Source organism: Indicator indicator, chromosome 10 (assembly GCF_027791375.1).
Source record: "Indicator indicator isolate 239-I01 chromosome 10, UM_Iind_1.1, whole genome shotgun sequence".
In the NCBI taxonomy this organism is placed as follows: Eukaryota; Metazoa; Chordata; class Aves; order Piciformes; family Indicatoridae; genus Indicator; species Indicator indicator.
Genome location: NC_072019.1, coordinates 2889223 through 2913700, shown reverse-complemented (window position 1 = coordinate 2913700; position 24478 = coordinate 2889223). Strand labels below are relative to the sequence as shown.

Below are 24478 nucleotides of genomic sequence, written 5' to 3'. Positions count from 1 at the left end.
ATGTACATCTTTTAGTAAGTTTACTAAATCCCTCTCCTCTCTTTTCACTTCCTTTTCCATCACTGTGGTAACTCCACAGCATGCATCACAAGTAGTTTCAGCTAACCTTGATTTCCCAAAATGTTTTTCATTGGTACGTAAACCCTGATGTGCAAATAAAACCTTCCATTAATTAAACTGACCTGGACCAGGGCATAGCCTGGCACTCTAAGGCTATGAATATTTCACAAAAGATCAGCTTAGACTTGGAGCTGATCAAAACTGGTTTAGGGGCAACACCAAGACCAAGGAAGAAATATCTAACACGTTTAAAACACACTTAACAGGTCTAATTCAGAACTTGTAGACCAGTGAGAAAGGGACAAGGCATAAAACATTTTAGCAAACCTAAAAATTATCAAAAGCAGATCCTGAAAGGAGGAAGAAGAAATCATCAGCATCAACATCTTATTCCACTCTGTGACTTGAAATACTGATAGTGTGCAGTAACTTCTCTGAAAAACACACCAGATAGAAGTCTTTGACTCTAGGACCCAAAGGGGCAGTGGAAGGGTGACCATAAAACTGGGCACAGGGGTAAATAAGAGAAAGTGTGTGTATAACAATTGTAACTATATATGATGTTATATTATTTAAATATTCTGTATTTATAATTATTCTTTACATGGTATGCATTTCTTTCTATAATAATTTGATCTGGACTCACAATCCTTTGACTGAACTGTTAAGATTTCAGCTATACTACTAATGAAGTTTTGGCTTTACATACAGAGTGAATTTACTTTTCATCCCTAACATGATTTTGAACATAAGCTATGACACCTGCAAATGTGTCACTTTAATTGTGACTGTATCTGTGAGATATTAGCCTATGGTGTGTCACTTTAATTGTGACTGTATCTGTGAGATATTAGCCTATGGTGTGTCACTTTAATTGTGACTGTATCTGTGAGATATTAGCCTATGGTGTGTCACTTTAATTGTGACTGTATCTGTGAGATATTAGCCTCACGAGTTACATAGCTTACCAACGCAAGAGGGAGGAGATGACCACTGTCCATCAACACATTCTATTTCCTTTGATCCAACCAATTTAAATTCCATGTTGCATTCATACTGCATTCTGGCACCATGCTGATACCGTTCCACAACGCCTTCAGTAATACTTCCATTGGTAATCTCAGGTGGAGGTCCACAGACCCTGGGATGCGCTGAAATCGAGAGATCAAACCTATGCTCTGAACTCAGTGCTTTTAACACACTTATATGCAACATAAACTAAACAGATTTTGTTGTTTAAACTTAAGAAAAATCAGTATAAAGAGGTCACTGGTTTATGCCTTTGAATATCTGGATTCAGGTTGAGCTGGAGTTTACAAACGGATACATGTGAGCATGGCTTGCTCTACTCTCTTCCATGCACTGTCAACTGCTGCTATGATCAAAGAAGTGGTTGACAAAATTAAGCCAGTTTTCAGATTAAAAAAGGCGTTACATAGATGACTTCAGTATTCTTTTAAAAATACACTAAAAAAAGATGAGAAGAGTTTCACAGGTAAAATCCTTCACTGAGAGCAAAACACTAGTTGAGACCCCTTCCCTGGAAATATTCAAGGTAAGGCTCCATGAGGCCCTGGGCCGCTTGATCTAGTTGGGGATGTCCCTGCTGATGGCAGGGAGGTCAGACTGGATGACCTTTGGAGGTCCCTTCCAGCCTGGACCATTCTATGATTCTGTGATCCAAAGAGGACCAGTTCCTGCCCTCTTAGAGAAAAAGATGGGGTAATTGTTCTTGGGCGCAAGCGTGGTTTACAGAAGGTGCCCACAGCAGTTTTCAGGACCTAGGACCCATTTCTTACTGCAATAAAGTTAACAGGAGAATTACCTTTACACAATGGTGGTGATGGAAACCATCCAAAGTAATAGCACTGAGTAGAGGCAGGTCCCAGTCTTACATAATTGTTTGCACAGGTAAATTTGACAACATCTCCATTGTGGTATACACCCATCTTGGGAGAAAAATCTCCATTGGGCAATGACAGCATTTCACATTCTATTGCTACAAAGACAAAATATTTTAACATACAGTGTACACTCTGCAAAAATTACCTGAAATGCTACTGATAAGAACAAAATCAAAGAAAGCCTTAAAGAAAAAAGCTTCACAAACTGCATGCAGAGCTACACTGATTAGCAAACACAACGATACTTACCCAGACACTGAGGCATTGGACTCCATTCACCATTTATGCCACACCTTGTGGTACCAGTTGGGGTTTTGTTTGCAGTTTGATATCCCTCCAAACATGCATACTCAATTGTATCTTCAGGGATGAACACAGTTTTATTTGCAGGGTAATTCAAAATGCCCAAATAAGGTGCATTACACGATTCTGCAGAACAAAACAAAGCATAGTGTATTTGGTGATCCACAAGCATTGCCCTTCGGAAGCATCGTTTCTGGAGTACTTTAGTGTGTGCTAGGGTATTGAACTGTTTGGTATATGTGAAGCATTACAAATTCTGCACTGCCAGAATATGAATGTAGAATATCAGATGTAGCATATTCATGCCACATCTGTTGCGTTCATCCTCAGAAGTATGTGTCTAGGAGTAATATCTAGCACAAATATTTCTCCCTTAGATTCGCCTCCTTTCCTTCTGCTACATACTGTTATTAATGGTGTCAAAGCAAAAGCAGTTTGTACTCCTGTTCCTCGTGATCATTCATGAGGGGGTGAAAAAAAAAAAAGGCTGCAAATTCCTAGGTAAAGGCAGTCTGAAATAAAAGAACAAGAGAGAGAATCAAGAGAATCCGATGGAGAGCTACGAGGATGCTTAGGGGACTTGAGCACCTCCCCTATGAAGAGAGACTGAGAGCCCTGGGGCTGTTTAGTCTGGAGGAGAGAAGACTGAGGGAATCTGATCAATGTCTATAAATACCTGAGAGGTGGGTGTCAAGTGGAGGGGGCCAAGCACTTTTCAGCAGTGTGCAATAATAAGACAAGGAAAACAAGGGATACAAGCTTGAATATAGAACACCTCAACATGAGGAGAAACTTGTTTACAGTTAGGGTGACAGAGCACTGGAACAAGCTGCCCAGAGAGGTTGTGGAGTCTCCTTCTCCGGAGACATTCAAAATGTGTCTGGGTACATTCCTGTGCAGACTACCCTAAGTGATCCTGCTTTGGCAGAAGGGTTAGACTCAATGATTTCTGGAGATCCCTTCCAACCTCTAATGTACTGTGATAAAACATCAGCTAAAGCTGGTCAGTATTGTAGCACTGGAAGATCAAATCTCTTCCTTTGCTGTCCTACACCTCTATTCAAGGAGACTTGTAAGTTCAGGAACTTCTAAGAAGAGAAAGTCAACAAAAGTTTGGAAATATTTTCAGGAAGAAGTGCTCCAGTATTTCTCACAGATGTACTTTTTAACTCCAGGGCAGATATGTGCACAGTGCTTTTTATGCATAATGGTAACAACTTCCCAAATAATGAATCCCATTTTTTCTCTAGCATGGTCACTTTTAGAGGATGTTCTTGGAAGAATCCCTTGGTTCACAGGCTTTTCTTCATAAACATTCCCTCATGTATGAACCATAGGATAACTGGGAGCAAATTGGGGCATAAGCACTTTTCATCAGGTCACTGGAGAGTCAGTGATTACAGAGGTCTAAAAACAATGGCTCACCCTGAAGGCAGCAGATATTTTTCCTTTATTTTTTGGAGCCCCAGAAAGGCTAATCATGTGGGGGATCACTCCTCTGAGTCTCCCTCTGCCCAGGACATGCATATCACCCAGTAAGAAAACTCTACCAATCTAGTTGACAAACATCTGAGTACGTCGGCTGTCATGTCTGACCCAGTGACAATGGTAGGGAGCTCTGTAGGCTTTATTCTACTCACTGATGCACTTTGGAAGTGGAGTCCAACCCTTCTCCTGACACTGTATCACTCCTCTTTCTTCTCCTTTTGGAGTTACAAAGCCAGAATGACAGCTATAGGTGGCCATCTCCTGTAAGCCAAATGTTCGCTTTCTGGAGGTGAAATAACCATTGTCAAAATTTGTATTCTGGCACATTTCTGAAAGAGACAGACAGAATTTCTGACAAGTAAACCACTGCAAACTACCTGCTTGTAAGACACAGGGGACAAATGAAGCAGCAGCAGGATTCAGACCGTATTTAAGAGCACGTGAATTTTCATTTCTGCATTGAACTCTCTTCCAGGGTTACAACTGGAAAGTGAGAAGTCAAAATGCACAGTTACCACCTCATGCAGCACAGTGTTAGCCAGAAGTTTAATTTGCAGCAGTCCTTAAAAATTCCAAAATTCCACACCTGGTGTTCACCAGAAATGAAATTCACATTGGGCATGTGCAGCACTGCCCAGGCCTGAAAAGGACTTTCTGTCCGTACCACAAGGGCAGCAGCATCAGAGATGACCACAGTGTGCAGGTAAAGAGAAGTCATCCAGAGCACACATACTGCAGGGCTAAAGCAAATCTGTACCAAAAGGTCCCCCTCTTGCCCACAAAAACACTAGTATAGGCACACCACGTGTTGTAACCGAGTTCATATCACTTGGAATACATTGTTTAAGACAGCCTAAACAGATGGGAATCAGATGTCTTGTTTGGATGCTATGGTCTTGTATTCAGAATGAAAATTTCCATAGTATGCTCAGTTCTTTACTAATAAATCATTCTGTGAACGAGTTTCTTCATCTTAAGAAATTCATACTACGACAAACAGCAATATTTGTGCATTAGAGAAGCAAGTAAATAAATATAGGGGTGGGTGTGAAAGGTATCTGAGGAACACTAGAGGATATATTTGAACGTTGGGAGCAGAATTGATGACACTTCAGTGTTAACAGCTTCAAAAATTTACATTCCACAACAAAAGTCTTGGTGTTTATGCCAGTGATGCCCACAATTGCCTAACACTAGGAATCATAAGATTTTATTTCACTTGCTCATAGTCATGTCAAAAATCTCACCCAGTGGGTATCTGTCCAAAACATTCTATGGTTGGTGACTCTATCAGAGTGAAACTCTTTCTTAAAAACCACATATTTTTACAGTCCAAGAAAAGTTAGGCTGAAGTATTCCTTTTGTGCATATGAAATTATTATCTAAAGTATTTGAAGTTTCTGTGAGATATTAAAGCAATTTTGGGCTTGGTGCAGGTCAGGAACAAAAGTTGGCAACAGAGTTAGGAGAGCTAACTTTCCTAGTGCCTTTCTAGTGTGGTGCCAACTGGAAAGGAAGCAAGAGAAACAAGGATCAGGTGGCACTGTGAGAGGCTGAAAGGAGACAAATTACAGACAGACCATGCAAGGGGAACAATTGCTATTTATGATATTACTGCACAGTTGTGTAATAAGATGATTTCAGTACTGAAGAGAAAGTCACTGTGCCTCTCATCCCAGAGCTCATATTCTGGACCTGAGTGAGCCATGCATGGATTACATTCTGCATGTTGGTATAGTGACTGACTTCAGCAGCACACAGGGACAGGGGAGCTGCAAGAGACACTTGAGAGAATGACAGCTTTGTGTTTCAGCTGTAGAGCCTCTAGACTTGGAGCTCCTGAACAGTGGTGGTGGGTTAATGTAGGTGCTGTGATGGTTCTGAATACACTGGGTTTAGGTACAGACCTCAACAAAACACAAGCACACTCACTTTTACGGATGCATTTTGGTGGAGGTGACCAGTCATCCTTTGTGCATGTGACTTCCCCATTGTCATGTTCAGTGTCATAGTCAGTGTTGCAGGTATATTTAACTCTTTCACCTTCCTTGTAAGTATTCTTCTGCCTAGGTAAGAAATAACCGTTTTCCAGATGTCTGATGTAACATTGTTCTGAAGAAGGAAGGTAAATACATTTAACCACAGCAATCTGTACAGCAAGAACTGAGGTAAAGTAACTCTTAGGAAGATAGTCACTTAAAAACAGGCCTCCAAGCATCCTTCCATAGCCTCCTATTCCCAAAAGACATTTGCGTTCAAACCTGAATGAAAGCATCTTTTGTTTCTCAGCCCTGAGATTAAAGAAGTCTGTAAGTGGTCTAGTGAACAGTATCACATACCTACTGTTTCTAAGCAAGTCTAGCTAACTTTGGTGCATCTAGCATCATGTACGCCAGCTCTGGATTGGTCTCTAAAAGGTTGATGTCTGCCCTGGGTGATTTTCAGCATTTGCCTTCAGGAGATTTTTTCACCTTGGCGCAAATATATCAGCCTGTCAAACCAGATCTACAGATGTTCACAACAGCTAGGCACGCTGGTTGCACAACATCCTGCACTTCCAAGACACAAGGAAGACGGATAAGGAATTCTATAGCTCTGATACATCAGTAACTCATCCTTTCCTCTTGGCAGGACTCCACTAATTTCCTGCACTGAGCACCGCTCCATTGAGGGCAACAGGGAAAGGTCATCAACCTTTTGGAATCCACTTCCAAGCCTCTAGTAGGCAGCATCTTTACTGTGACTGAAGATTTGTCTTAGGAGAGGAGGCTCACAACCTTAAATCTGTTATCTACAGTTCAATGATTAAGTCAGTATATGTGGATCTCTTGCTGATGCCATGCTTGCTTTCAGCTGTTTCCAAGTGTGTGCCACCTGCTCAGCTCCAAATATTGTCCACAGGGACTGCGCAATGGATCTCACACAGGAACCTCTAGAGAAAGTGCCCAAGTCATGGAAGGAAGACTATAGATAGATACAGACAGAGAATTTCTGCTCCATGTGCAGCTGTGTGTAGCTGAAAGCAGGTGCATGCATGTGAAACAGAAGCTGAATAAAGGAACCATTTCCTATGTGTTACTCAATTTCATGACTAGTTTCAGGAGTAAAGAATCTTCAAAATCCAAAAGCATAATTTCAGCCTTACTTATTTCAGAGTGTCACTTCACAGCTGAAAGTTTGAGCTCTGCAGACAAGATAGCAGTCTGGGTACAGCTACAGGGATCAGCTAAAGCAGTTCTACTTTAACAAATTGTTCATTGTTCCATCTTGCGCTCCACTGGCACAATTTCTGCTGCACAGACTTTTGAGAATTATAACAGAATAGAGCATATAAAGCAAAATGTACTTACTAAGGCATTTTGGCTCTGGAGACCAGTCCCCTCCAGAACAGGCCACTCGAACCCAGGACTCTCCCGTTGGGGTTGAATAACCATTCAAGCAGTAGTAATCAATGTATTGCCCAGACATCATTGGAAAGTAAAAATGTCTGTAGTACTCCAGTGAGCGGCTTAACTTGCCATTTTTTATAGCTGGGTAGTCACAATTTTTCTCTTGAAATAGCATTTAACAGCAGCAATATCAATGCATGCATGGGGAAAAAAAGAAAAACCACAGACACAATTAATTCAGCTTCAGCTTCTCCATTTGAGTGTTTTCTGTGACTGACAAAAATCAAGACTGCAAACCTTGGCAGATCCTATGGACTGCAGGAAGAATTACACTCTGCTTCTAGTGTCTTTGCCAGTTCTTATACCTATGTTGTTTCCTTCTGCTTCCATTGAAACCAAGAGAAACCCAATCAGTATCCTCAGTGGACTTCAAAGGCTGACCAGATGTAGGTATTCATTCCACTGTGAAAGGACACTGTCTTTGTAGAGTGTCTCTTGACTAAATTTATTTTACTGCCTGTGATGGGAGCCCAGACAGCCAGCTCATATATAGATGATGAACTGTGGACTCTTAAAATTGGGATGACTCCTGTCATCACTTCCAATTGCAACTTTTGGGATTTTTGCACCAAAAGTTCCTCCTTAGATGTCCTCATTTTTATTTTAAAACCATGGTGTCTTTCTTTTGTCCTCTCAGTTCTTCAAAAGACCTGACCCTTTTCAGGAACAAGTCAAGAATAGGAGGTTCCCAGATTTCATTCCAGGGTGACCTACTTGGCCATGGCAGGTTGGTTCCCCTTGAAGTGCTCTGACCCAGAGCCTCCATGCTGGGGCAGAGGAGACCACCCACTGGACAGACCATTCAGTGAAGTGACTGAAGTGGTCTGAAGATGATACCTCAGTTTTAGAACCCACACATATAGAGAGAAAAGATTCATCCAGATACTCAAATTAACTTATCCAAAGGTTAATTTACATAGACTGATTTCACCATGGTTCCTTTCAGATCCTATCTTCTAAGTCTTTCTTTTATTTTCAGTGACCAAAGATCAAAGAGTGCTAGATTATGAAGTGAATTGCTAATTGATTTTTTTTGTTTGTTAATATCATGCCTACTGAGCAAAACTATCATTGTAGCGATGGGAAGTTTAAGCCAAGAAAGAAGTCACCAACAAACAAAATAAATATCATGTTTTGCTCTTTGACAGATTATAATAGGTAGAATAAAACTCTGATTTCTCCTAGTACCAACATGGAGCTGGCAGTAAAAATCTAAAGCTTGATAATTATGATGAAAGATACTTTTCAGCCATTACCTATGTTCAGGTTCAGTCTGGATACTTTTAACACTCACTGTGTCCTCTTATCTTGACTGATATGCTACTTACCTACTGAAAAGCATGGTCAAGCCCTGGAAGTTTCTTAAATTTATCCCCTGAATTCTATTTCCATCAACTTTACATCTTGTGTCTTCATTCCTGAGCACTACTTACGGACACAACTCGGATCAGGCACCCAGCCATTTTTGGTGCATTCAGATGTGGTTTTGCCAGTCAGTGCTTTAAATTTATAGCCAGGCTCACACTGTATTGTGATTATGGCACCTGCTTTGTAGTTGTCTTCTTGAGGTGTAAAGGTCCCCTTGGAAACTTTTGGAGGAGAGCATGTAATTTCTAAATAAAAAGAGAAAAACTGAATGTTTATAACTATTGTGTACGTTCTTATTTTCAGATCATATTGACCATAACTGCACAAAATTATTAAAAATGTTTCTTAAGGCAAAGAAAAGGTTACATTTCTCTCCTGCTTTCAGAAATGTACACTAACAGCTGGTATCATGTTAATTAGAAGATTAAAACTTAATTGCAAAGAGAATGGTTAGAGCAAGAACTAGAGGTGATCAAAGTGAATTTGAATAATCTTTTCCAGTAGGTCATTCCTCAGCTGGAGCTCAAAATTACCTATGCTGGACTCACTCACTCCTCTCCTGGGCTGTTTTACAGACACTGTCCCATAGAGAGGCAGTTTACTGACAGATCCTAAATGGAGGTATAACTATACTTAACTAGGAATTGATCATTTAAAGCCTGTGTGATTGAGATTTAGAGTCTTGCACTGCCACTGGAATTAGTTAAACAACTGAAGAAGGATGAGAATGCTGTTCTGAAAACCTTCTGCTATCTTTATGCTCAGAGAAGGCAGGCAAATGTATTATTTATAACCTGGAGCCTTTCTTTTGGGGTTTCTCTTTTGGCTGGGTTTGTTTTTGTGGGTTTGGGTAGGGTTTTTTTTGGTGTTCTACTTCCATTTCAGAAAATATCACCAGCACACTCAGGGCTGGGAGTGGATGTCAATAAGGTAACTACAGGTTGTCCCTGCTGCGAAAAGAAACTGTATGCATGTACTATTGAATCATCCAGGCTCAGTGATAAGTCAAGTAGGACAGAGAACCACTGGCTCAAGTATTAGAACTCAGCATATCAGTGTCTGGAAAAATGTTTTGTTTGGCACTTCTCAAAAGCAGCATGTTGCTAAACCATAGGCAATGAATATTAATTAATATCACTACTGAGTCTTTCTGGAAGAGGTCCCAGGCAGGTGGGTGGTGCATAACATCCTGCAGTGCTGCCCTGTTGCCAAAATTGTTTTCAAGTTTCAAATGTTTGGCTATTTCTTGAAGATAATTCAAGGCACCAATCATTGCCCCCAAATTTACATCAAAGTGTTTCAAGTGGGACAAGACATGCATATTTCTGTCTGTGGGATTTTGAGATTTAAATATAGTCTTTAGGTGTTGTAGCTGAGGGAAACTAAACTAAAATCCATAACCCAGAGGGCTGATGTCAAACAGGACTAGCCTCAGAAATTATGGATTTATCATTTTAACTGCTCAGAAGGCATTTGGGAGTTAGAAAACAAGAGGGACTTTCAGCATTGTAAATATATAAATTAGCAGAGATTCTCAGCCAGTTGCTGCTGGGAAGTTTGAATGCCATGGATAATGTGGTTGTGCAAGTACAGTTCTGATTACATTGAACAAATGGCTGTCTTCATTCTAGACTAAGAGTTGTGGACAGTGGCAGCATTCATGCATACCATGGTACTTTGATCTCTGCTTATACAGCACTTTGTGTCCATGGTTCTTAGGATTAGTGAATTCCATGTTGTAAATGCCTCTTGGCATAGCAGCTGTGCAGAAAGCACGGTTGTTTTCAGCTTTATGTATAATCCAGCACTGCAATTCCATTGCAGTTTTAGGCTTATACACTCATGGCCACCAATGGACTACTTATCCTTCTGAAATTGGACTATTTCACATTTGCTTCAACTCTTTTGGAAATGGCTGTGTCAGCTTCAGTTTGTTCTTCCTACAACACTACCTTACTATTGCTGAAGCACTCTGGAGAGAAGGTTTACAAACTTAATCAATCTGAAAGATACTTTGAAGGATACTTTTGCAATTTCCAGTCATTTCTGAAAGGTTGCACAGTACACTAACAATTTCTTACTGAAGTTCCATCAGTGAAATAAGGATCATTTTTAAAAATTGGTTGGAACAGGTTGATCAGAACTAGCGTGGAAACATAAAGCATGGTTATAATGACTAGTAACCAGCTGCTCAGTCTCATCAAATTACAGCAAGACTCATCCATACACTCAGAGAGTAGCTCAGTAGGTCAAGCATACTTCCATTGTGTCAAATTTTCATATGAAGTAAAATGTTGAGTGGTATTTTACTGAATGACTAGTCCTGTGATTACAAGTAGCAGAGGCTTGGATATGGTGACACAGGGAAGAACCTGAAGATGCATTAACTTGTCTCTCTCCCTCAGAGAACAGCTTGTGATTCATAAGTAGGTTATCAAGCTAAGACTGTTATCTTTCCCCAGTTTTATTCATACTACTGCAATTCATGTGGCACCAAACCAATATTTCTTTACCCAACACACAGCACAGCCACTGCCTTGTACCAATTACGTTCATGCTAAACACACTTTAAAAGGTATCGAGACATCATATGAAGACAATAGGTCTTAAACCCCACATCACTGCTCTAAAAAGCTGTTTAAAATGTTAATTTTCCCACACATTAAAAATTTCAGATTCCTTCTGTAGTTTCTCTGGTATGAATACTTTTTTTTTTTCCTACTTATTCAAATACTCTTTTTAGTGTCTGATTTTTACATTCCTTGGATAAAGCATTCTGTACATATTCATTGCTTTCCATGTTTTAGATTGTAGTTTTGCTTGTAAACCACAGCTTCATTTGCTTTCAACTGAGCTGGTCTGGCAATTTTATGTTGGGGGGAACTTTCAACCCACCACAAATATTTTCTTTGTATTTTGTAGAAAGTAAAGAGATTCAGCTCTGTCCTTCCTATAGTCCAAACTACAACTTTTTTTCTAACTCAAGAAATCTTTTTCCTATGTTCTCCCTACTAATTCAGAATCATATAAAAAATAATAACATAAAAACAGTTATTAATGTTCCATTAAATATTTTAGCATCAATCTCATTTATGCAGAGCAACTCTTGCTTCATGGACATACTTAACTACACTCAAGTAACAAAAGATTGATTAACTGGTTTTGCTACTGCTCTCCATAGAAAACTCTCATTCAGTTATTTGCTCCCTTTAACATTTAATACTTCCAGATCTTCATGGGATGCTAATCAGATCTGGAAGGCTTTCTTTTGTTACAAATAAACTAACTTTTGTCACTACCTAAGCTTTGAAATCAATTCCAAATGCACCAGATGTGGAAAATAACTTTAGGCAAAGCTAACCAGTGCAATATGGGGTTGGACTCCATCCTGCTTCAGTGCATCGTACATCTGCTCTTTCACCGTATGTATATCCTTCATCACAGGCAAACTGCAGCTTTTCAGATTCCTTGTAAGTTCTCCTTGGAGAACGTACATATCCATGCATGATTTCTGGCACACCACAGAAAATCTCTGAAATTGAGAAAGACAAAAAATCCATCTATATTAGGTTATTTATATTTGCTACAAATAGATGCCTGCTAGAACAAAATTTAGGAGTTTGGCTGCTTTGTGGTTTGGTTTTGTTTTTCATTTGACATCACAAAAAATTTGCATTTGGAAACCGTTTGAAACTTCGTTGAGAACTCTTCAATGACCTGCTTGTGGGCACCAGGTAGAAAGTGTGGTGTAGCACAGCATCACCAGCAAATTGGTTCATGAGACAGATTTTAGGACTTCAGATTTTAACGGATCTCAGAATCAATATAAAAGGCAAGGCACATTCTAAAATAAGCAACGAGCTGAACTTTAAGATTTTCCATTGTTCAGATAATTTGTTCAGAAAGTGACCTGGGGGTACTGGTTGCCAGTAGGCTGAACATGAGCCAGCAGTGTGCCAGGTGGCCAAGAAGGCCAATGGCATCCTGGCCTGGATCAGGAATAGTGTGGCCAGCAGAAGCAGGGAAGTCATTCTGCCTCTGTACTCAGCACTGGTTAGACCACACCTTGAGTGCTGTGTCCAGTTCTGGGCCCCTCAGTTTAAGAAGGATGTTGAGTTGCTTGAACATGTCCAGTGAAGGGCAACAAAGCTGGGGAGGGGTCTGGAGCACAGCCCTGTGAGGAGAGGCTGAGGGAGCTGGGGGTGTTTAGCCTGGAGAAGAGGAGGCTCAGGGCAGACCTTATTGCTGTCTACAACTGCCTGAACGGAGGCTGTAGTCAGGTGGGGGTTGGTCTCTTCTCCCAGGCAAGCAGTGACAGAAGGAGAGGACACAGCCTCAAGATGGGCCAGGGGAGGTTTAGGCTGGATGTTAGGAAGAAATTCTTCACAGAAAGAGATTGGCCATTGGGATGGGCTGCCCAGGGAGGTGGTGGAGTCACTGTCCCTGGAAGTGTTTAAAATAAGGCTGGATGAGGCACTCAGTGCCATGGTTTAGTTGATTAGGTGGTGTTGGGTGATAGGTTGGACTTGATGATCTTGAAGGTCTTCTCCAACCTGGTTAATTCTGTGTGATTCTGTGATTTCATTTCCTTGTAATTTCAAGCTCTTTCATAGTCAGTAGAAACTTCAACAGGAAACAGGAATGAAATTATCTGGAAAACTGACACTAGAATGCTTAACCATCTATAAAAGAAACTGAGCATCCCCAGCTCCTTGCCAAACCAAATAAAACCACTGAGATCTTGCAGTTTCCAAAAACTATGTTCATAAAGCCAGAAAATATTCAAGGCCTCATTTCCAAGGCCACAGAGCAGGACACCAAAGAGCTCTCTTGGATTCCTTTGCTGCATGAAAGGATGAACCATAGCTCAGAGGAACTGCCATCCTGACATTCATACTCTGCCGTTCTAAAGATATACTTCCCAATCAGGTAACATATAAATAATCTAGGAAACTTAATGGACTGAATATTTAACAGTGATTGTTACCATAAGGTTCCTGGGATTCACCCTACAATCCAATCCTACACAATTCATACTTGCAAAATGGGAGGAATAACTCCATCTACCAGTGCAAACTGTGGGTGGGGCAGTGTGGGCTCAAGTATCTGAAAAGCAGATTTGCAGAAAAAGACTTGGTAATCCTGATGGACAAGTCCAGTTGAACAGGGGCCAGTAATGTGCCTTTGCAGCAAACCAAGAAAACAGCACTCTGAGCCTCCCTGGGAAGAGTGTTGCCAGTAAGTCAGAAGAGGTGATCCTTTCCCTCCACTCAGCATTGGCAAAATGCCATTTGGAGTACTGTGTCCAGGTCTGAGCTGCCCAGTACAAGAAATATACAGACAAACTGGAGCAGATCCAGTGAAGAGACATGAAGATAAACAAAGAAATTGGAAAAAATGTGAGAAAAAGAAGCTTAAGACAGTCTAGAGAAAAGAAGGCCTGATGGGGAGGGAGGATTTTACTTTTATGTATAACTCCCTGACTATGGTGGGGCAGGCAGAAGTAAATGTGATAGAGCCAGACCCTTCTCATTGCCACTCAGTGATGAGAAGCAATTGGCACGAATTGAAATACAAGAAATACTACTTTAAAATAAGAAAAATCCTTTTTTTTTTTTATGCTCAAGACGTGGTCAAACAGTGGAATGAGTTATCCAAAGAGGCTGTGGAGTCTGTATCCCTGCAGATGTTCAAAGGCTGGCTGGACACGGTCTTGAGCAACTTGCCCCAACTGACTGCTTTGAGAGAACTTCAGAAATCCCTTTAACCTATTTTGGGATTCTGTGGTTCTGTAAAAACTAAACATGAAATAACCTTCCAACTTGTCAAAACACATTTGTCAGAAGAAAGAAAAATCCATCCTGACTTCCTTGTATTTTACATACCCTAAGAATATGAATGAAGGAAAATCATACCTGTTTCTTCAACTTGGTTCACATAGATTGAAAACTGCTTGTGACTACTTCACTTAGATCAACACTGAAGTGATTGAATCCTATGCAGACATAGCAAATCTAGTTTCAAAGAAATTGCCTGCTGCCTGGCAAAACATGTAATGAAAATCTGGAACAAACAGATGGTCCATTACGACTATATTAGTATCCAATATTCTCTGATTTATCTTTCTTATCCTACTTCTTCTTCATATCAGCAATGGAAATTGTTTACAGACAAACTATTGACAGAATAAAGTGAATTTTTTTGTAATTTTCCATATGGTAATCAGTCCTTAGAAATCAGTGAGAATAAAGCTTCTTAATTACAGATAAATAACATCCTTTTTTTTACCTTGGCACTGAGGCACATCACTACTCCATTGTCCATTAGAAGAGCAAATTAATTCTTTATCTCCAACAAGCTTGTATTCTGCATTGCATTCAAAATTTACAACTTGGCCAAAAGAGTATTCTCTGTCTAGCTCAAAGGTACCAGTTGTAATTATTCTTCCATTTGCTGGTGCTTCGACAGGTAAACACTTTGCAACTGGAAAACAAAACAAAATGAAAAGAAAAATAACCACCATTGTGAGGTCTGTTCTGTAAAATAAATTGATGCACAAAAAAGTTAAAATACAGCAAACTCACTGTAATTTCCTTACAGAGTTCAAAAGCACTCTTGCTATATATTCAGATAACATTTGCAGCAGATGTAATAGAAACCCCCAAACAGGAAGACAGACTGACATAGAAGGAGGTTTGTAGGCCAGCTCTCATCATTCTCTTCTCTGCCCTTGACTGTTAAGAACTGTTAAGGACCCACTGAAATATATGAACTCCTAAAGTCTCTCCCAATCTAAATCACTCTTTGATCCTATGAATCCTATGGATGGTTAGATGATCCTTAGCTGACACAAACGGCCACTAAAAAAGCTATGCCAAACTGAATTTGCTGTAGACAAATAGCTGGAAAAGTGCTGTGTCACAGACTGACTACAACTGTTCAGTTACTAATTAGAAATCCTTCTTAAGGATATCGGAACAATTATATTACTAAAGCAAACAAACACAATATAAGCCATGAATTTAGACTTCTTCTATCTCCTGATTTTGTGAGTGCAGAAAAAAAGAATTAACATATGGCATCAGATATTTCTTATCATGGGAGAAATTACTATCAAAGCTCATTCATACATGTTTACAGAGGTGACACTGAGCATATCCAAAAGTGGCTGGTGCTTTCCCTGCCAAAGCCCCCACCTCTCTCTGATAGCATCCTCTACCTTATAACCCATCTATAACCCATCTATCTTTTCTGATCTCACATTCTATGTCACAGATTCCTCACAAGTATGACATTAAACAAATACTTTCTTTCATATACAGTGTCCTAATGGAAACTTCTCAATCATGAAAGAAAAATGTTCTGAGGACTTTGAAAGAGCAGTATCTTGGTGACATGTGACAAAAAATGCTGGAAACCATTGCTCCATACTGTGCAGACAGAGGCTTGTATGCCTAAAATTGAGGGCACTCAAATTCCAGTACACGAAATGTGAAATATCTGAGGACAAGCAAATGTTCAAACACTGCCAACAAACTCTAGAGAATAATAAGATATCTACTTTTGTTTGTGATTCTTTATGTAGAGACCCTTTCGTCACATTAGATGATTAACCCAAGGAGAAATTTCATTGCTGAACATATATGTCAAAATAGTACCAGTTAAAAACTGTCTTTGAGAAGAAAGGAAGCTTATTTTCATAATCATACAGGTTTGAAACCAGTGAAAAGGCTTCCAAAATCAGGAAAACATTACCTGAGCCATCAGTTTATTACATCTTGAGGTCTGTCTCTCACTCTCATTCTTACTTACTGAAGTTCTTCCACAGTATGCTAGAAGGCAGAAGAACTTAACCCAAAACCTTAATCGGTAGGATATTCACAGAATTGGAGGAGAAAAACTAGCTAAAAATACACATGCTTTCACACACACCCAAAAGACCTCATCCCATCTGCCTTTTGTAACCATGTTTTGGAGACATCTGCTCTATCAGGGCCCTTAGGTAAGGCAGAGCTTTAAGACAGTCTTAAGGTGAATGTTTTTTAAGAAGTGCTTGAGTGCTTACTGGAGTATAATGGCTGAGCAGTCATTGTAAGAGCTTCACTGCTGCATAACATGAATTTAAACATGGGAGCAGAGAGATCACATACTAGTTTTAGACAGTATCCAACAGATAAGATGACAGTTTGATAAAGAATTGAATGCCAAGCTCCATTTACCTTCACAGTGAGGGATGTCATTGCTCCATCCATCAGCCTGACACTCACGGTAATTCTTTTGGCTGAGCATCCAGTACCTTACCAAATAAAAAGTAAACAATGCTCAAATGCAACCTCACTTCATGACAGAAACAGCAGTGCTGCTGGTTTTGAAACAAAAGAAGCAGGTTTCATATGTTCTACCACAGTTTAACCAAAATGTGACCAAACCAAATAGTTTTTTTTTGCCTGCATCTTCCCTATTTTATTTCTTTTAATTGCATATGGGAAAAAAGATTGAAAACAAATCAGAAAGTAGCAACTAATCTGTAAGATGACTTCTTCATTATAGAGATAGCAAGCTTGGCTACATAACAAGTAACCTAGGGGTAATTTACACTATCGATAGCAAGCAGAGTAAATGTCCTGTTGCCTAAGAGCTAGTAGGACTGAAAGCCATGTGACAGCATCATAACAGAACTTAATCCAAACCATATGTATTTCATGCTTTGATGAGCTACTATTAGGTTTGAGGGCAACATGGCTTCTGCTTTGTCTGAAATGCATCCAGAGGAAGTACAGCTAGTCAGTATCACAGTGAAGACCTGTCTGAATTCAAGGGATTAAGGAGAATATTGCTTTTGGAGCTCTTGTGTGTGTGTGTGTGTGTGTGGAATTCACACTAGATTTCAGCTATACAAAGACTGCAAAAGCCTGGCTAAACCACCAAACCATGCTTATGGTTAATTTGCATTTCAAGAGGAAAGAATCCAGTCATAGGCATACTTAATGAAGCACAATACTACATATTTGCCTTGCTACAGGTTTTGTAGGAGAAGATTAATAGAGAAAGAAGAGAGAATTTCTTCCAAGCAGTCAGAGAAGACATGCTAGTGACTGTACCACAAATGTCTTTCTTCAAACATTTTTTACAATACATTTTACTTCATAATGCACAAAAAATATTTAAGCAAGACTGGTGATTTGTGATTCTGAATAGAAGACACTTGAATGGACTAATGACTTCATTAACGTATGCACCATGCCTGCTTAATGAGAGCACTGATTCAGCATACAAAGCTGCATTTCCAGCTGGACTGACTTCATAGCAGAGTGATGAGGAAGTTTTACAGACAGATTACTCTTTTTATTTTCTGGTCAGGCAGCCATGATTTCAAGTTAGGTGCAGCTTATGTATTTCAGGTACTTTAGGTGACAGTTTCAGGTGCGTGAGTTCAGTTGTGAGCTATGTCTCACCAGACATAAAGAGTAATGTTCAGTACTACTGCAACTGCAAAATTTTAAATCAAACTATAACCAAGTATTAAACTAGTAAGTTACAGATGCATTACAGACAACAAATCTATAACTGACACTCCTTTTAACATTCACACCTTGTGTTAACTCCCATCTATGGAATTAAATAAGTATTACCCATCATCGCATCTGTATTCAACTCTGGCACCAAATACGAATTCACTTCCACTGGTAAGTTCAAAGGAACCAAACTCAATATCTCCAGGATGTCCACAGGGCTTATCTGAGGAAAAAAAAAAAAAAAAAAAAGAAGAAAAGAAAAAAAAATTACCTATGTCATACATAGGAAAGTGAAAATGTGAAAGACACCACTTTTCTAGTCATTAGTAGCAATTATGAGCCTTTCAAAACCTAAAAAAAAAAAACCCTCAGCATTATCTGAGCAACAGTATTGACTCCCCTCCCATTTTATAAGCACTATCCTCAATGAGAACATATTTGAGTAAGGATCTGCTGAATTTAAAATAAATAAATAAACAAACAAATAAATAAATAAACAAAAGGCTGAGCTCATCTCAAGTATTATGACCAACTTAATTGCAGGCTGTCACTTCAGCTTTTCATACAACTTGTGACATAAACTGACCAAAGCTTCCACTACAGAATCTATCCATGATTGGAAATGAAATGTCCTCAATCTGACAGGACTGTGCTAAGTAAAGAGAGATATCTAAGGTCACAGGAGTATTTTTGTGCTCTGTCCTTTCTGCTCAAAGTTCCCTATAGGACTGTTCTTGTGGTCTGGCCCTAACTATCTGCTCTGGATCTCCAAAAACTTGCAAACACCATGAACATGTGATCCGTCTCAGTTATCCACATTTAGTGTTACACTACAGACCATGAAACAAATTGCATAGCTAAAACTTACTAGACCTTCTCTGAAGAAGTCTTTCCTAGTCCTTGTCAATCTAGGCAGTATTATTTTTTGGACTGCATCAACACCATTGATTTTTTCCAAAGAAGAGCTGTTTGAACAGTCTCTAAACCTGCTCTGGGGTGCTTCAAAGAAAACAACCAACCTCATGATCAATACTGCTGCCTAGTTAGGCCTGTCTTGAAAAAGGAACATGATCACAGAATCACAGAATCAACCAGGTTGGAAGAGACCTCCAAGATCATCAAGTCCAACTGATCACTAACCTGTAGCACACCACTGATTTTGTTCTTCCACCTGCACCTTGCCAGTGGCAGCATCCACTCCCTAGGCTGCCATATTTACTAACATTTGTTAGTAAAAACCAGCATCACATTAGATGTATCACAGTATATAAGAGGTTGAAAGGGACCTCAGGAGATCATCAGGTCCAAGCCACCCGCCAAAGCAGGAGAGGGTTCTCTGTGTGTTCTCTGAGTAGTTACACAAATACATATAAAAACTGAAAAGATAACTACATAAAACATGTAACAGAAACTAGCAATGGCTTTATTAATTCATTTAAACCCAGCGTTTGTATTCATCGCTGAATGACACCTGGGACTTAATTTTATATTATGAAATCAAACATGTATATTCTACTAGTAAAAATTTTCTGTGTTAGATATGTAAGAAAAAACAGTTTGTATGTCTAAAATTTCATTGTGTCTGAAACTCATTTAATACAGAACAGAAGCATCTGCTAATGATAATAAACTTCAATTTCTTCACTAATGAATTCTTACTTATGTTACTGCTAAACTCCTAACACAGTATACTAGAAACAATAAACACCAGCTTTCATTGTAATCATGAAATTTCCTTCACAGATTAAAAAAGAAGGCTGGGAAAAAATAACTTACCACTTCCAAGAAATTATAGCTTTCATAGAATAAGCTGAATAAACTGAAAAGAAGACAATACTACCTCTTGACATGCATTCACTAACTATGGTTAGTGCTTTATTCTGTTTAGACTGTGAAGTTCATCTCCATTAGACTTTAAAAAAAACATGTTGGAAGCAAGCTCCTAATAACTTATTAGCAAATTAATTTGATTTAGTAACATAAGGTTGGCTTAGAGTAAGATTTGGATGGTAGGACTTGATGGTCTTAGAGGTCTTCTCCAACCAAAACAATTCTATGATTCTATGATTTTCTGATTCTAAGATCTTCTGTCCTGTGATCTGAAGAAAAGGAATCACAGAATCAACCAGTTTGGAAGAGACTTGAGACAAGACCATCAAGTCCAACTGATCACCCAACCCTATCTAAACAACCAGACGATGGCACTAAGTGCCTCACCCACACTTTTCTTAAACACCTCCAAGGATGTTGACCCCTCCACCTCCCTGGGCAGCCCATTCCAATGGGTAAGCTTTCTTTCTTTGTGAAGAACTTACTTCTTTCTAAGATCAAGTCTAAACTTCCCCCTGCACAGCAGGCGACTTCAAAGAATGTTTCCTTACACACACATGCTTCTTAGGATGATATTTTAATGGATGCTGAAATTAGCATCCCTACAGCTAAAGCTACAATGGCAATTTCACATTAACATCACTGGCAAGGAATGAGTTGTCAGGTCAAAAGCCTGCATACTTACTTTTGCATTCTGCCCCTGGGAGGCGTTGCTTCCATCTTCCATCAGCACACTCAAACACAATTCGTCCAACTTTTATATATCCCGGCCGACATCTGTATGTTACTTGAGTCCCGTGTGGGTAGGGAGGTTTGTCCCATATTTCAGTAGGGAGTTCTTTAACCCTCCTAGGAGGAGGTTCTGTACAAGCTGAGTATTGTAAATAAAAATATTGGTGAGTGTAGTACATGCTACCAATGCCAGAACAGTTTTACACCAGAAAATGCAGCAAGAAATCCTGGGGACCTTTGGGATTGAACAAGCACTTAATCATCACAAACCAGGAAACTGACACATTTTGTAGGAATATGAATAGGCATTTAGAAGAACATTAAGATTAATCAAGCAAATGCCAAGAAAGCACATGGCACAGTAATGGAACAAATTTTAGTGGCAAAGGTTGAGATGAGATTAGTTCCCTGGTTCTAACCACAGATACCCCTTACTCTTCCATCTGCAGGAGCTCCTCCAGGCCTGCCCTCACATTACCAACTCTGCAACTATGTTTACTCTGCAAAGTTTCCTTTCTAATTAGTTTCTTCTGCAGCCACCCCCATCATTGCTGACCTTAGGTTCATGTGTCATTTGATCAAGTTCTGTCAAACCTACCCTCAACCTTTACATTGCCTAAACTTTCTCTCCAAGCTGAGATTACCTGATATTCCAAGGTTTACTTCTACTTGTTGTGGTGGGTTGAAAGGCATAGCCCTAAAACCATCACACTTGTCCTTTTGATTTATTAAATGATTTAATTAATGCTGAGCATTCACTTAGATCTTTGTCAGTTTCAAAGCATTTTGATTCAGTCTGAGGGCTGGATTGTGTTGTCTGGTATTTCTCATTAGCTCAATGTTATACAGTCCTTTCCCAAAAGCTCCTTCTTGAATCTTCTTCAGTGTCCATGAAATGTATAACCATACCCATAGGAATTACTAGAAATGAGCCTAAACTAATTTTATTAAGAAGTCCTTCAACAGCTTGAGAATGAGGAAAATCAGACTAAAGTGGAAAGAAACAAGCGTTGGGGAGCTCTTAATGAAAGACTAAATGGTGGAGTACCTACCAAATTAGAAGCATAATTTTAGGAAATAGCTTATTTATTACAACAAAAAAGCTGTACAATTTTAAGTCCTCTGTAGCTATGATATTTTGAAAATATGAAGAAATTTATGTTAATTGCAGATCTTACAACTTGATTTTGGCAGTCATAAATAGTCTGGAGTAGACAATCTTTGATGGTACAGTTGAGGTACCAAGGAAAGACTACACCCATACCTTCACGTTTTCCCAACTACTTCAGTATGTACTCTCCTCCTCCGAGTAAAAATTATTGCTTCTGCCCACTAGAGGGTACTACCTTACTATCAAAGAAGGTAATAGAGACTTGGCTTTTCTTACCAAGAGTAAAATACATTCACTTTTTAACTTTTTTTTTGCAAAATGAACAAGACTCCTCTAGCTATTTCTGGCTTTCAAATGTACTCAAAATGGTTACTTTACACACACACCACCCCTCCCTCCTCAACAACAAGAAGTTATTTGCCATGGTGGGAAAAAGATTTTTTTCTAATACTACATATTTTTTATTAGAGCTTATTAAAATTAGTGCTTACAGGTGGCAAGCTGAGGAAAAAAACACTGTGAATTCTATGATTTATAAAATAGGGTGTTTAATACTGAAAGAACTTGTCTGCTCCATTAAAAAAAAAAAAACCAAAAGGCAAAAAAGATAATCACCTGATAGACTCTTCATAATTACTAAGACATGCTTCTTTCTCGGTTTTATTCCAACTCTGGTTGTCTTCACCACCCCTACCCTGATGTCAAACTTTGTGTTACCATCAAGTGCCACAGTATGTATATGTATTTCTGATAATGGCTAATCATTCTTTTTTCGTTGTCGTTTAACAGTTATTTGTAGTAGCTTAAAAAGAAGAAATCTGCTGACAGGATGTACTTTAGAACTCTATCAATTACATCATGTACTCACCATATGTACTCACCAAAATGGGGGAGGTTTTATTTGTATATCAGAAAGCATGCACTAAATGCATACCTTCAAATCCCTCACCGAGGGACCAAGAGAGCCGGAATTAATCCTTTAGTGTTTAATGTGACTTGACCTGTGTTAGAAACAGCTCAAGCTGCTTCCTCACTGTCATTATATGGGCAGCAGCTTCCATTAAGTCAAGCACAATGAGTTCAGATAGTGTTCAGTCCACATGCAACGCCCAGCTCTCAAATAAGTCACGCAGACTTGCACACAAAGCTTCAACCAGCAACCCTGCGTGATGTACGGTAATAGTTGCCCTGGATAAATCAAACATTGCTACATTCACATTCCTTTGCAATCTCTCTGATCTAAGTAAAGCATTGTGAAAAGGAAGTGCAAAATCCAGGCAAACTTTCAAATTCTAGGACTTGTTTGGACTTTATTAGTTTTGGAGCAATATTTATTGTAAGTATCAATAAAAAAGATAATACATTTCATTAATGCCATGATTTCTCAAAGTAGAATCCACTGGATTGTTTTGATTAATAAAAATCTTCATAACCTTCACTTAAAATTAAAACCAACGAAAACCAAGTAAAGACTGATTACGTTAGCTCAAAATCACCTAGCAGCACTTCCACAATAGACTACATAAGGAAATCCAGACAGGAAGTAAAGGAATGGAATTATTACAGATACATTAAACAATGGAAACACAATAACAAGAAAAATAAATTGCACAGAAAACATCAGGGGCCTCTGGAAAAAAAAATACCCAGAATACTAGCTACATCTTTAAACATGCACAAAACTATTCCTGCATATATTTATCTCATTTAAGGGATTAAACAAAGTCTGTTAGTCAATTGATATTTTGTAAGCTTTTCAGTCAGTTTAGTAATCATTCTTGTTTCTCAAATTATCTCACAGGTTAGTCCATACAGAAAGAAGTGCATATTTATGGAATATTTTCTATTTTAACCTCCCACGTGTTTGCAGGTTTTAGATGTTCAAATAATTAGCAAACATACTTCATGAGTTGCCTGGCTCTAGATTATTGGAACACTAACCATTAAAAAAGCTGTGCGACAGATTAATAACAGCAGCAGTTATCCAAATAAACAGATGAAATAACACCTGTGAGAGGATACTAAATACTAAAGGTACTAAAATATGCCAGAAGAAATCTCAAGTACTGTTATTGCCAAAAGTTCATTAAAATAAGCTACAGTGCAAACATTTTATTTATATATTGCTTTAGTTACCAACTTCAGATACACTTCAAGAAAGGGTTTGTTTTTCTTTTCACATTACAACTTACCTCTTTCTGCAGCACAATACATCCAACATAACAGCAGAGCTGTATAGCCCAGGAACAACATCTCAGAACTTCAGAAACTCAGCAAACAAATTCAGTATCATAACCTGCTTTTTTGGATTACTTCGTGTTATTACCACTCCTGTTTGATTCACTAACTGCTCCAGGGACTGACCTTGCAGAGCATTTATACTCTGATTTCAGCAGTCACTTCCCCTAATCCTCTTGCAACACACAAGTGTTTATTTTGGGTTTTTTTTTTTCCCTCTCCAAACTTCACTAAATGAATACATACATAAATGTCTGACAATTTTGGTTGCCACAGTTCTCCCCTGTGGTCTGCTTGTTTTTACACCGTACCTCATTTTTTTTTCCTGTCAATCCCTCCCATATTCAGATAATCTTATTTCTTTTGGCATCCAAAAGAAGTTGTAAAAATAAATTATTTTGTGATTCCTTGTGTCTTATATGCTTAGTTAAAAAGCAGAAATTCACATTAAATATGTGTAAAAATTAACTTCTCTGCTAC

At 38.9% G+C, this 24478-nt stretch overlaps 1 protein-coding gene across 1 annotated transcript in view; it reads right to left on the bottom strand.

The window, feature by feature from the left end:
* Nucleotides 1-24013, bottom strand: part of CFH (complement factor H) — a 35600-nt gene extending 11587 nt beyond the window's left edge. The window contains exons 1-13 of the mRNA XM_054383956.1: nt 23953-24013; nt 20603-20788; nt 18205-18310; nt 16792-16868; nt 14861-15055; nt 11934-12104; nt 8638-8817; nt 7106-7306; nt 5688-5867; nt 3908-4084; nt 2214-2393; nt 1886-2059; nt 1029-1211 (exon numbers count right to left, since the gene is read on the bottom strand). Coding sequence (XP_054239931.1) covers nt 1029-1211; nt 1886-2059; nt 2214-2393; nt 3908-4084; nt 5688-5867; nt 7106-7306; nt 8638-8817; nt 11934-12104; nt 14861-15055; nt 16792-16868; nt 18205-18310; nt 20603-20788; nt 23953-24013 — 2071 coding nt within the window. The remainder of the gene's footprint in view (nt 1-1028; nt 1212-1885; nt 2060-2213; nt 2394-3907; nt 4085-5687; nt 5868-7105; nt 7307-8637; nt 8818-11933; nt 12105-14860; nt 15056-16791; nt 16869-18204; nt 18311-20602; nt 20789-23952) is intronic.
* Between the last annotated feature and the right edge of the window lie 465 nt (nt 24014-24478).